The sequence below is a fragment of the Poromitra crassiceps genome (genome assembly GCF_964638095.1).
Source record: "Poromitra crassiceps genome assembly, chromosome: 8".
NCBI classification, from domain to species: domain Eukaryota; kingdom Metazoa; phylum Chordata; class Actinopteri; order Beryciformes; family Melamphaidae; genus Poromitra; species Poromitra crassiceps.
The window spans coordinates 1,068,218-1,080,985 of NC_139629.1; the positions used below are offsets into that span (position 1 = coordinate 1,068,218).

Genomic DNA, 12,768 nt, shown 5'->3' on the forward strand with positions numbered 1-12,768 from the left:
CTGCTTCACAAACTGGTCTTGCACAGGAGTAACGATCCTCAAACCCATTGAACAGTTATATAAAAGTGCACTGAAGGTTTTTGACAGAAAACCCTACTCATATCACCACTGTAACATCCTCAGTAAGTATCATTTTCTAAGTTTTGTCAACTTTAAAGTTTTTAAACAGGTTGGTATTGTCTATAAGACCTTACATGGACTTTGCCCGCCCCCCCTGAGGGAATTCATAAAACGGAAGCCTGACACAGGACTCAACACTCGGGCTTTCGCCAGAGGGGACTGTGTAGTACCACACCGGACAACTGCCTTCGGCAAAAACACCCTCTCAGTCCAGGGCTGCCAAATCTGGAATTCGCTACCTCAAACTATAAGAAACTGTCTGTCATTCCCATCTTTCAAACACAACGTAAAAAAATGGATTTTAAATAGCCAAATCTGCGACCATGTGTAAATTGCACTGTAGTGCTCTTGTTTTGCTTGCTCTGTTATGTTTCTTGTTTTTGTTTTGTCTTGTTTTATTAACCTAGTTTAGTTCATTTTGGTTTACTTTAGTTCTGATTCGTTTTGGTTTTGTTATTGCTCATGTTGTTTTTTGTATTGTTCTGTTTAGTTCTGTCCTGGTGCTGCCTCTGTCGTTTTTCTGTCTCTCTGTGGGGACTACGGATGTAATTTAGCATTCTTGCTAACTCCGGCTTATTTACGTTGCCTTGTGTAATGTTCATGAATATGCACTGTCCCGTCCAAATAAACAAATAAAGTAAAGTAAAGTAAAGTAAAAGTAAAGTAAGTAAAAAAAAAAAAAAATCTGACATCTCTCTCGCAATCTGACAAAACTGACTTTATGATTCTCTGCTCCACTCGAACAATTCAAACTGCTGTTCATGAACATCAATCAATGTGCCCTGTCTTTTGTTTTTAAAGGTTTTTCCTAAATGTCCATTAAACTACTGAAGAAAGGACTTAAAGTCGCCCGTTTGAACATCTGTAGTCTGAAAAAGAAGGTAAATGAGTTGAGTGCTATAATGTTTGAAAATGATCTGCATATAGTTGCAATTTCTGAAACTCATTTGGATGAATCGATTGACAATACTGAGGTAATGGTACAAGGTTACAATATGATTAGACGTGATAGAAACAGACGTGGTGGAGGAGTGGCCATTTATATACAAGATCACATTCCAACAAAACTAAGACGAGATCTTCACTGGACAGATGTAGAAGCAATCTGGATTCAGGTTCACCTGCCACATCTCAAGCCATTATTAGTATGTTGCTGCTATAGGCCACCTAACTCTGATGCTGCATATCTCGAAGAAAATCTGTACAATGCTTCAGAATGTTTCTGACTCAGACAGAGAAATTTATTTTGTGGGAGACTTAAACATAGACTGGCTCTCAAAAACCTGTCCTATGAAAAGAAAGCTTAATGACATTGCCACTGTATGTAACTTATCCCAAATGGTAAACCTACCAACCAGAACAAACATCAACAAATCAGGTGTATTACCTTCAACCTGCATAGATCATCTGTTCACTAATTCAACTGATAAATGTTCAAAAGTTGTTTCGGTACCAATTGGATTCATTCAGTGATCACAACATGATTGCTATGGCAAGAAAAGCCAAAGTCCCCAAAACGGGGCAGAAAATTATATATAAAAGAATCTATAAAAACTTCTGTAATAATGCATTTAGTTTATTAAATGATAAAACAATGATAAAGAATTTAGAACCAATGATAAAAATGTTAGAAACAATTATAAAAATCATAAAAACTTTCAGACCGACTTGATTAAAATATATATATATGAAAACATTCTGATGTTCAGTCTGTCTCTCTCTGGGATGCAGCTCCAAACTTCCAGACAGCTGCTGACGCTGGTGACTTGATTGTTGCAGCTTGCGCATTTCTCGTTAACAACGAGGAAATGCCAGCTGCAACAATACGCCCTGTCACACCTGAAGCGCTCTGTTTCTGCGTCCCTGGCTGCCATTGACCCAATCCCTCCACAAGGCATTGGCTTGTTTGCAGTGTTGCCAGATACCGGTATATGGTGAGTTTCGGGGTCATCTCGCCATTCCGAAGTGTCGGCATTCCGATCATTGACTTCTATGCTTTCGGAGAGGCGGCCCTTTTTATCTCCAAAAAAGGTTTCGCCATTGCGAAAGATATTAGGTCCGCCATTCCGACATAGTATATTGAGTTATTTAGCTTACAGGGGTGGGAGAGGTTAGGTTTAGGGTTAGGTTCTGGGGGAGGTTAGGCTAGGCGTGGGGGGTGGGAGAGGTTAGGTTTAGGGTTAGGGTCTGGGGGAGGTTAGGTTTAGACGTGGGGGATGGGAGAGGTTAGCTCCAGCCGTCCCCCGGGTTAGGGTTCTTTCGCAATGGCGAGACAGATCTCCATTCCGACAATTTTGTCGGAATGCCGGTATTTCGGAGTGCCGACATTTCGGAATGCCGAGGTGTCCCCGTGAGTTTCAACCCCCATTTGGTGCTCCAAAGGGTTTGTTTGACACCGCAGTGAGGGAATGGTTTTGACATGATTGTATTATTTCTATCAGCTGCGAGCCGCGAGCCGCCAATGAAAGAGTCTAGAGACGCCATCGTCTCACGAGCCGCGCAAAAATGATCTAGGATTTAGACAGTAGACTCTTAAGGCAGCGTTCACACCCAAAGCACTTTTTTCAGTCAGAACGCTATGAAAATCATGTCGAGGGTGCTTCCATTGTGCGCAAAACACAGCGCACGGAGGTTTTTTTTTTAGCTTTGTTTTATTTTCCCCTGCAGAGTTGAGCACACAACGACCACATGGACCGTAACCAGCTGGTTTTGTCTGTTTGATGTTGTTCACTGTCAACATGAAAGCCAGATTATTGCCAATTCTGGCAGCAGCGAGGTGGAGGATCCCTCTGGGAGGAGAAAATGTAGGAGTGGAAAAGACGAGCAGCGCGCTTTTCCTCCAAATGTTCAACTTTTTCAGCTTTAAAACGCCCAGAGCACTCTGCCAAAAAGACGAGACGCCACCAGCGTTTAAATGCCAGGTGCGTTCCTTGAAAGAGGAGCACGCCTAGCGCGTCCTTACATAGAGAATGAATTGCAGAAAGACGCTGGCAGCTCCAAAAACGCTTTTGGTCTGAATGTCCCCTAAAGCTATCAGCTTGAATTGTAGCCAGTCCTATATGTCATATTATGAATTTGATTCTCAAGGAAGGAATTTACCCTCATGGATGGAAGGTAGCGAAGGTCACTTCCCTACCGAAAAATAGAAAAGATGCATTAATTGGACCAAACAGTAGGCCAATCAGTATTTTACCTGTCTTGGCTAAACTTAAGGAAAAATTGCATTTATGCAAATTCAAAATTACTTCTCAATTAATAGCATCAATTCGGATAATCAACTGGCTTATAAAACTGGCTATTCAACATGCACAGCTCTTGCACAATTAACAGATGATTGGCTAAAATAAATAGATAATAAATTATTAGTTGGAACAGTGCTGTTAGATTTCAGTGCAGCTTTTGATGTCATTGATCATGAACTACTCCTTAGAAAACGAACTGCTTATGGTTTTAAACCTTCCGCTATTAATTAGATGAAAAGCTACCTGCTCAACAGACAACAGTGTGTTAGCCAGGGTTTGAGAAATACCGAGGTCATTTTAGCACGGCGCGGGGGGCCCAGGGGGGCGGTGCCCACCCGGTTAGAAAATGTTGTCCATTTTAAAGTAAAATGCTTCAATCTGGGGCACTTTGAGAGCAACATTAAGAGGCTAGATCTATAAAGAACTACAGACATCATGTTAGATTAATATCCTCTTTACTGTGCTGTTGCTTTAAAATGATACAAAAAATAAATGTCTCTCCATATAATATAATTTATATTCTGCATACAGGTCACATGGCAGAATACTGCTCAATTAAATACAATGGCCCATCTACACAAACATCACTTACAGGGGAGTTACTTACCCATTCACTTCAATAGAACTGTCCCCAAAGTCTAGCCCCAATCTAGCCCCAATGCAAAATGTGAACGTTGTGGTGAGTTATGTCTCTTCCTATATATATATATATATATATATATATATATATATATATATATATATATATATATTTATATATATATATATATATATATCTATATAGCACACAGAGAGGAAGCAAATTGTTGCATTTCTGATCAACTGTCATATATCATGTTATTTATGAGGGCTTTAAAACATCAATGACAGATTAATAGATCTGGGGGCGGGGGCTATTTAAAAAAATATTAAAATAAATAGCTACGGGCCTGACTACAGTGTGGGGTGCCTCAAGGAAGTTGCCTTGGGCCTTTATTATTACTCAACATTTGTAAATGATTTGCCAACATGTTTATAAAAATGTTCGCACCGCAATTTACGCAGATGACACCACAATTCATGTTTCTGCAAAGAATGTTGAAGACCTGAGCAGTCTACTTCAAGATGAATTTATGTAGATTTCTGAATGGGTCAAGGAAAACAAGTTGAAACTTAATATATCTAAAAGAAATGTATTGTTGTTTGTTCAATGCATGCTCAAAGAAAGGATCATAAATTATGTATTTCTTTGCAAGGAACTGAGATTGAACAGGTAAAGGAGGCCAGATTGCTGGGGGTTACAATAGATGAAACACTCTCTTGGGCTACTCACATTAATAATATTGTAACAAAAATGAGCAGAAGTATTTCAGTAATTAGAAGGAGTATACATTTTCTAACTAATGCAACTACTAAACAAGTCATACAGTCCCTAGTCCTTTCCCATCTAGATTACTGCCCAGCAATCTGGTCAAACGCATCTAAAATAGAACTAAGGAAAATCCAGCTTACCCAAAATAGAGCTGCGAGACTCGCTCTGCATTGCTCAATCAGAGAAAGAGAAAGAATGCATGCTGAATTGTCATGGATGAGAGTGAATGAGAGATTAGCTTGTAGCCTTATTCTGTTTATGAAAAATGTTTATATGTTATGCAAACCTGTCTGCCTCTATTCTCAGCTACCGCTTACTAGTGACGGGCATAACTATGGCACTAGACAAGCCATGGCGGGTCAGTTCGCTCTCCCAAAACCCAGAACTGATGCCTTAAAAAAAACTGTAGTGTACAGTACAGGGATATTAGCTATTGGAACCGACTTCCCCAACATCTAGTTTCAATTACAAGCAGAGTCGGATTCAAGAGGAAACTGAGAGAATGTGTCACTCAGATTGATTTCATTTTGATGTTTGTTATTGCATTCTGTTATGAGTTATGTCTGCTTTATGTTGACGATTTTCTTTCCAATTAGTAATTGTTTTTGCTTGTGTTCGTTTTATGTATCTGTGTGGTTTAGAATAATTTTCAACTAATCCGTTTATTTCATTATTTGTATTACTTTTTTCCACTAACATTTGTAGAAGATTGTTTTCTGTCCAACTGAACTTTAGAAAGCTGTTTTTGGCAAGTTTATTTACGTGCACGTCCGCAGCCTAAAGACCGGGCGCAGCTACGACCGTGGTAAGTCAGGCTTGGTGCACTCGGTGTAAATTCAAATCACAAAGTCGGGCGTAGCTAAGACCGGTGTAAGAGTTAAGACCGACTTTTTTACGCCCAGCTGGTGCACTCAGCTCCAGAGCACCATGGTTTTATAGTTTGCATAAAATAGCTATATCACACTGTATCACTATAGCCGTTTTCCCACATGCGTACCGGAAAATTACCTGTAAGTCAATATCGGACATTTCCCTTCACACTTCGGCTCTGGCATATGGGAATCTACCAGCGAAATTGCCTGTATGTTGGGGGGCGGGGCGGCACTGCAGAGCGGGTGGGGAGTGACGTGTCGGCAAAAGTCTTGATGGTGAAATAAGTTTGCTTGTTTATCCGTTCACCTGCGTCGCGTTGAAGCACTTTTTACAGACTGGCTTCGTTTGATGTGTCTGGGCTTGCCTTCGCTGTAGGCAACGTAAGCAAAATACTTCCACATTTCGCTTCGTGCATTTGCTTCGTCTGTGTCCCTGTCGGGCTGTGCCTGTGACTGAAGGAGGAGGACTGAACGACTGTGGCCAGAGAGCGAGCAGGCAGCAGAGAGGAGAGATCACAAGATCATTTCGCCTGTTTGCTTTAATGTGCGCGAATGATTAGCTTATGCCCGCTGGAACATTAAGCAACGTGTGTTGTTCATGCTGGCAAATGACTGGACCCGTTCTACACTTGCGCCTGTTATCGTGCATACCGCTCTTCTGACTGGCTCGAAACTGGTGAAATGTTGGCGATGACGGGGTCGCGCTTATACCGGCACGACAACTTTCACACATGCAGGCATTAGACCACGTTCCGGTCATTTAGCGGTACAAAGCGCATGTGGGAAAACGGCTTATGTAAAATGCACTACATACCTTCTTACACATGCTGATCTGCATAATGGCATAGCTGATGAGCGCCTCTCGCAGATCTCTGTCCTTCTGCTCCTTGAAACGCTCAATGTCTTCCCAGGCCGTCTGCACAAACTCTCTGGACACACACACACACACACACAGACAAAGTGACACACACACACACACAGAGAGAAAGAGATACACGACTGTTGGTATCACTTCTTCCAGTGGTTGAGCTGAAGGAAAGCTAGCTGCAGAGCTACACTTCAGTAGCTTTCATGTGGAGGTGGGTCATAGCAGTTTATCAGGCATATTCCAAATCAGCAGGGAAACTGTTTGACCACAAACCACAATATTATGTTACTGTCCTACCGTTATGTGGAAAGTTCCACATCTGTACAGTAGGGCTGTGAATCTTCACTGGCCTCACGATTCGATTCGATTACGATTCATCTGTCAACGATTCGATTCGATTCGATTAAACGATGCATCGCGATGCATCTTAAATCGATGCATCACTTTTTCCGCAATACATGATTTATTTTTTCTCACTTTCTTTTTTCTCACTGTGTGGCTACTTTTAAAATAAAAGTGCATTTGGAATTGCATTGTATTATGATCCATAATTAAAATAAACAACTGCATGTACTTACATTCTATTTTATTTGATAAAAAAATAAAAAAAATAAAATAAAAATAATAATAATCGATTTTTGATATTTGTTAATCGATGCAGAATCGTGCACGTCCGCATCGCGATGCATCTTATAATCGATTATTTTTGACACCCCTACTGTACAGCCCTATAAGGGAGCATTAATCTAAGAGGGCAAAATATGAGAGGGGTGAGAGTAATAGAGAGGAAGTGAAAAGAAAGAGAGAGAGAGAGAGAAGGAGAAACTGACTGGCACTCTGTGTTCTTGTCTTTGAGAGCATCCTCGCTCTCCTGGATGCTCTGTTCCAGAGCTGCCAACCGACTCTCCTTCTGCTCCTGGCTCTCCTGGCCAAACAGCTTGCTGCTCATCCCCTTCAGAGAGAACACTCGCACCGTCTACACACACACACACACACACACACACACACACACACACACACACACACACACACACACACACACACACACACACACACACACACACACACACACACACACACACACACACACACACACACACACACACACACTGAAATCCTGCACAGAATAATGAACTTCTGCATGTCGTGAAGTTACGTTTTAATTCAATCTTTTGACAAAGTCTGCTTGAATTAATTTGTTGTTGTTGTTTTGCATCTAAAAAGCAAACAACAGTTGTGGGGTTAGGGTCCTTAGCGGTTAGCTGTGGTTAGCTGTGGTTAGCTGTGGTTAGCTGTGGTTAGGGTCACTGCTTATCTTCTGCCTAGTTATGCTGATTCTCTTGTTATTTGACACAGTGAACATAAATCAATCGTCTGTTGTTTGGACCGGCTGCCATTAAGGGCCAGAGTCTAACTGGGTTTGCCCCTCAATCCTCTGTGTGTGTGTGTGTGTGTGTGTGTGTGTGTGTGTGTGTGTGTGTGTGTGCTATTACGGATTTGTATGGGCGCAGGTAAGAAAGAGAGAGAGAGTAAGCCAGTGTGTTGGTCTCTCACCCCAGTAGCCAGCTCCTCTTTCTGTTGCTTCTTAGTGGTGAGGTCCTGCGCGTCCATCTCCAACTCATACTGGCTCAACTCATGTTTCCTGCATACTGACCTTAATACACACACACACACACACACACACACACACACACACACACACACACACACACACACACACACACACACACACAGGTGTTTAAGATCTTTTTGCGTTTAAGTCCACATTTCAAGACCGTTTAACGACCAAAACAATACAAAACTTTGGGGTCCAGAACCATCAAACCCTGGGGATGGTGTGTTCATACCAATATTACAGCAAATAGAGACACTGCATGAAATAGGCCACGCCCATCACGGGGGAAAAGCGCCGTTCTTTTCCACACACCAGCGTCATTTTCCTTGAATTAAACATAGCTAAAGTAAAAGCTGTTGTGTGGTGGGCTGCGCAGAAAACAAATGTAAAAAATCGGCAGTTAAAGTTTTTTTGTACTCCTGAGCAAAACAAGGAAGCCATTGAGAATTGGCTCCGAGAGCGCGAGGTATTTACGCGTAAAAGGTCCTTTTCAAAGCTCTTATTTTACACATTTTAGCGCTGAAACGCCTGCTTTGGCTTGTGGCAGCCAATGCCCAGTACAATTATCACAGGCATGCACTTGTGTCCGCCCCCAATTTGCATTGCGCACGGCGTTAAATGAGCGCAAACGCTAAATTAGCGCTTTTGGGAAGATAGAGGCCGGGGTGTCATGGCATCGTGAAGTACCGTAAATTTCGGACTATAAGCCGCAGCTTTTTCCCCGTTTTTTGGCCCCTGCGGCTTATCTATGGATTTTTTCTGCAAAAAAATAAATAAAAAATGGAATTCTTTAGCACTCTTTCTAACTATAAATCCACTTCTGTTTTAATTTCCTCTCTTGCCCTCTTTTCACCACACCGCAGACACTGTGTGCACTGTAAAAAAAAACACAGGTGGTGTTGTGTTATGTTGTTTTGTTGAAATGTTAATAAATGGGAGCTTCCTCAAACAGCCATCTCTTTCCCCGACAATCCCCTCTGTGCACGAACCCTTACATATGGTAATTAAACATTAAAACACAATAAAAAAAATAAAAAATAAAAAATAAAAAATAAAAAAAATAAAAAATAAAAACATTAAAACACCTGCGGCTTATAGTCCGGTGCGGCTTATAGTGCGGAAATTACGGTAATCAGAATCAGCTTTATTGGCCAAGTATGTGCACATACAAGGAAATTGGCTCCGGCTCACTTAACTCTCAATGTACTCACTCACACACACACACACACACACACACACACACACACACACACACACACACACACACACACACACACACACACACACACACACACACACACACACACACACACCTCAGTGCATCAGTGTAGAAGAGGTATTCTTTCAGTTGGTCTGCATAGTGTTCCTCCTCTTCCAGGATGTCGTCTACTGACGCAGCGTACCTGGGCCCAAACACACAAAGTGACATTTATTAGTGAAGCACGAGAAAAAGCAGCGAGGTTGAGCTAGAGCTGTCACTTTTTCCAAAAATAAAGTTCGAAGAACTTTAATTGAATGAATTGAATGAATTGAATTTGTTCGAATGTATCCAAAGTTAATTGGTTAATCCCCCCCCCCCCCCCCGCGGCCCCATAAAAATGACGTTACACGTTACATAAGAGATAGTCTATGTAACGTGAGTTATGTAACGTGAGTGGGGTGACTCACTAACAGGTTTGTTGTTGTACTAAAGTAACACAATAAAACTGTACCTGCCTCCAACACAATGTTGTTATCAAAGTATCAGGGCCATGGTATTCCAAAACATTCTGTAGTCTGTAGTTTCCAATAGCGAGCCCTTATTCACATGCCAGATGCTCAAACTTGTAAACTGCAATACACCACCAAACCACTGAGCACCCAGCCGATACATCTGGCGCTGTGGAGCAGTTGAAACCCAAAGTGACACAGCCTAAGAAGGTCCCGTTTTATAACATTGTGAGACGCGTTGAGGCTAGTGTTGTGACTGTCCGCTCCTGGCTTTGTTGTTGTCTGCATCAGCATCGGCCGCCTCCATTTTAGCGTTAGCTCCTCAGTCCTGTTCACCCTGTACACCAAGGAATGCAAATGCAGCACTGCCAACAACCACATGATCAAGTTCTCGGACGACACCGTCATCCTGGGCCTCATGTGTGACACATCAGACGCACTGGACTACCAACAGGAGATCCAGAACTTTGTCCAGTGGTGTGGCAGACACTTCCTCATTCTGAACACCAAGAAAACTGAGGAGATGGTATTTGACCCCAAATCCATTGGAGACCACTCACCAGTGGTCATTCATGGCCAGAACATAGCCCAGGTTGACTCCTACAGATACCTGGGCATACACATTGACAATAAACTGACTGGAGCGTTCAGGTGGAGAGTGTATGCAGCAGGGTCCAACAGCGGCTGCACTTCCTTCGCAGGCTGAGGGTGTTTGGCGTGAGCCAGAAGGTGCTGCTGCTCTTCTACCAGAGAGCATCCTGCGGTACGGCATCTCAGCCTGGTTCAGCAACCTCAGTGTGCAGCTGAAAGCCCAAATCACTCAGCTAACACAGAGGGCCATGAACATCCTGGGTGTCAGACAGCACCCCTCACTCCAGGCTGTCTTTGAAAAAACAATCATCTGACAGGCTCAAAAAATCTGCTCTGGTCCCACCCATGTGCTCCACCACGAGTACCAGCTCCTCCCCTCTGGCAGGCGCTACAGGGTCCCCGAATGCAGGTTAAACCGCTTTAAGAACTCTTTTGTCCCCTTGTCCATCAAAGCCCTAAACAGTAGCTGAAGGCCGCCCCTGTTTTTAACATGTGTACGGTACTGTTTTTACTGCTATCTTAAATTCTATTCGTCTTTATCTATTTTAATCTATATATTGAAGACAAACAGTGTTGTGCAATTGGAGTAATGTGCAATTCTGTTCTTTTAGCAAATATATTTTTTAAATATTTTTAAAATCACAGACTATTTGTTTTTACCTATTTTACGGTAATCTAAATACAGAAGGCTACAGTGTTGTGCAATCTGGGTAATGTGCAATTCTTTTTTAGCAAATATATCTTTTATAATCTCTTTTATGTATTGGATTGTACTTTTTGGGCAATAGTCCTGTTGTATGTGCTGTATGTATTGTCTGTATGTACGTGTTGCCTGCCAAACAGCAGCCATAAGGTGTATGTCCAAGACAAATTTCCTTCGGGACAATAAAAGTCTATCTTATCCATTTTGTCTTGTGTCTCTCATCAAACAACAACTTGTGTGAAGACATGCCAGGTGGTCAGGATAGGTCAAGCTGTTAGAGCGGAGCGCCCTCTGCTGTATCATCAAGGAATTACATTTTTAAAAATCCCCTCGCCGCAAAAAAACACAAAAAACCCCTGATATTATTATTATTTTAATTCGGATGGGTCAATTTCATATCGAACACCCCCCCCCCTCCCCCACATTCAAAGTTACATTCGAATTTCGATTAAAAAGTGACAGCTCTAGTTTGAGCACATGTCAATTGTGTGTGAGGACTAGAATAGTGTATGTACTGGATGTGTGTGTGTGTGTGTGTGTGTGTGTGTGTGTGTGTGTGAGGACTAGAATATTGTATGTACTGGATGTGTGTGTGTGTGCGTGTTACTCACGTGTCCATGTGGTGGCCAGCACTCTGTAGACCGTCTCCCATCTCCTTCTCGATAGCGCTCCACTCGCTGGTCAACACAACACAAAGCCCACTTGACTTCACGTCTACAGCGATCACTACATGTTGTTTCTCAGTGCCTGACGTCTACAACGATCACTACATGTTGTTTCTCAGTGCCTGATGTCTACAACGATCACTACATGTTGTTTCTCAGTGCCTGATGTCTACAACGATCACTACATGTTGTTTCTCAGTGCCTGATGTCTACAACGATCACTACATGTTGTTTCTCAGTGCCTGACGTCTACAGCGATCACTACATGTTGTTTCTCTGTGCCTGACGTCTACAACGATCACTACATGTTGTTTCTCAGTGCCTGATGTCTACAACGATCACTACATGTTGTTTCTCAGTGCCTGACGTCTACAGCGATCACTACATGTTGTTTCTCAGTGCCTGACGTCTACAGCGATCACTACATGTTGTTTCTCAGTGCCTGACGTCTACAGCGATCACTACATGTTGTTTCTCTGTGCCTGACTTCTACAACGATCACTACATGTTGTTTCTCAGTGCCTGACTTCTACAGCGATCACTACATGTTGTTTCTCAGTGCCTGACTTCTACAACGATCACTACATGTTGTTTCTCAGTGCCTGACGTCTACAGCGATCACTACATGTTGTTTCTCAGTGCCTGACGTCAACAACAATCACTACATGTTATTTCTCAGTGCCTGACGTCAACAACGATCACTACATGTTGTTTCTCAGTGCCTGACGTCTACAGCGATCACTACATGTTGTTTCTCAGTGCCTGACGTCTACAACGATCACTACATGTTGTTTCTCAGTGCCTGACGTCTACAGCGATCACTACATGTTGTTTCTCAGTGCCTGACGTCAACAACGATCACTACATGTTGTTTCTCAGTGCCTGACGTATACAACGATCACTACATGTTGTTTCTCAGTGCCTGACTTCTACAGCGATCACTAAATGTTGTTTCTCAGTGCCTGACTTCTACAGCGATCACTACATGTTGTTTCTCAGTGCCTGACGTCAACAACGATCACTACATGTTG

General features: G+C 42.4%; 1 protein-coding gene across 1 annotated transcript in view; it reads right to left on the minus strand.

The window, feature by feature from the left end:
* The window catches only part of LOC310780950 (sorting nexin-4-like), a 46,876-nt gene that overhangs the window by 8,613 nt on the left and 25,495 nt on the right, over nucleotides 1-12,768 (minus strand). The window contains exons 9-13 of the mRNA XM_083641480.1: nucleotides 11,684-11,749; nucleotides 9,382-9,471; nucleotides 8,008-8,107; nucleotides 7,284-7,429; nucleotides 6,400-6,514 (exon numbers count right to left, since the gene is read on the minus strand). Coding sequence (XP_083497606.1) covers nucleotides 6,400-6,514; nucleotides 7,284-7,429; nucleotides 8,008-8,107; nucleotides 9,382-9,471; nucleotides 11,684-11,749 — 517 coding nt within the window. The remainder of the gene's footprint in view (nucleotides 1-6,399; nucleotides 6,515-7,283; nucleotides 7,430-8,007; nucleotides 8,108-9,381; nucleotides 9,472-11,683; nucleotides 11,750-12,768) is intronic.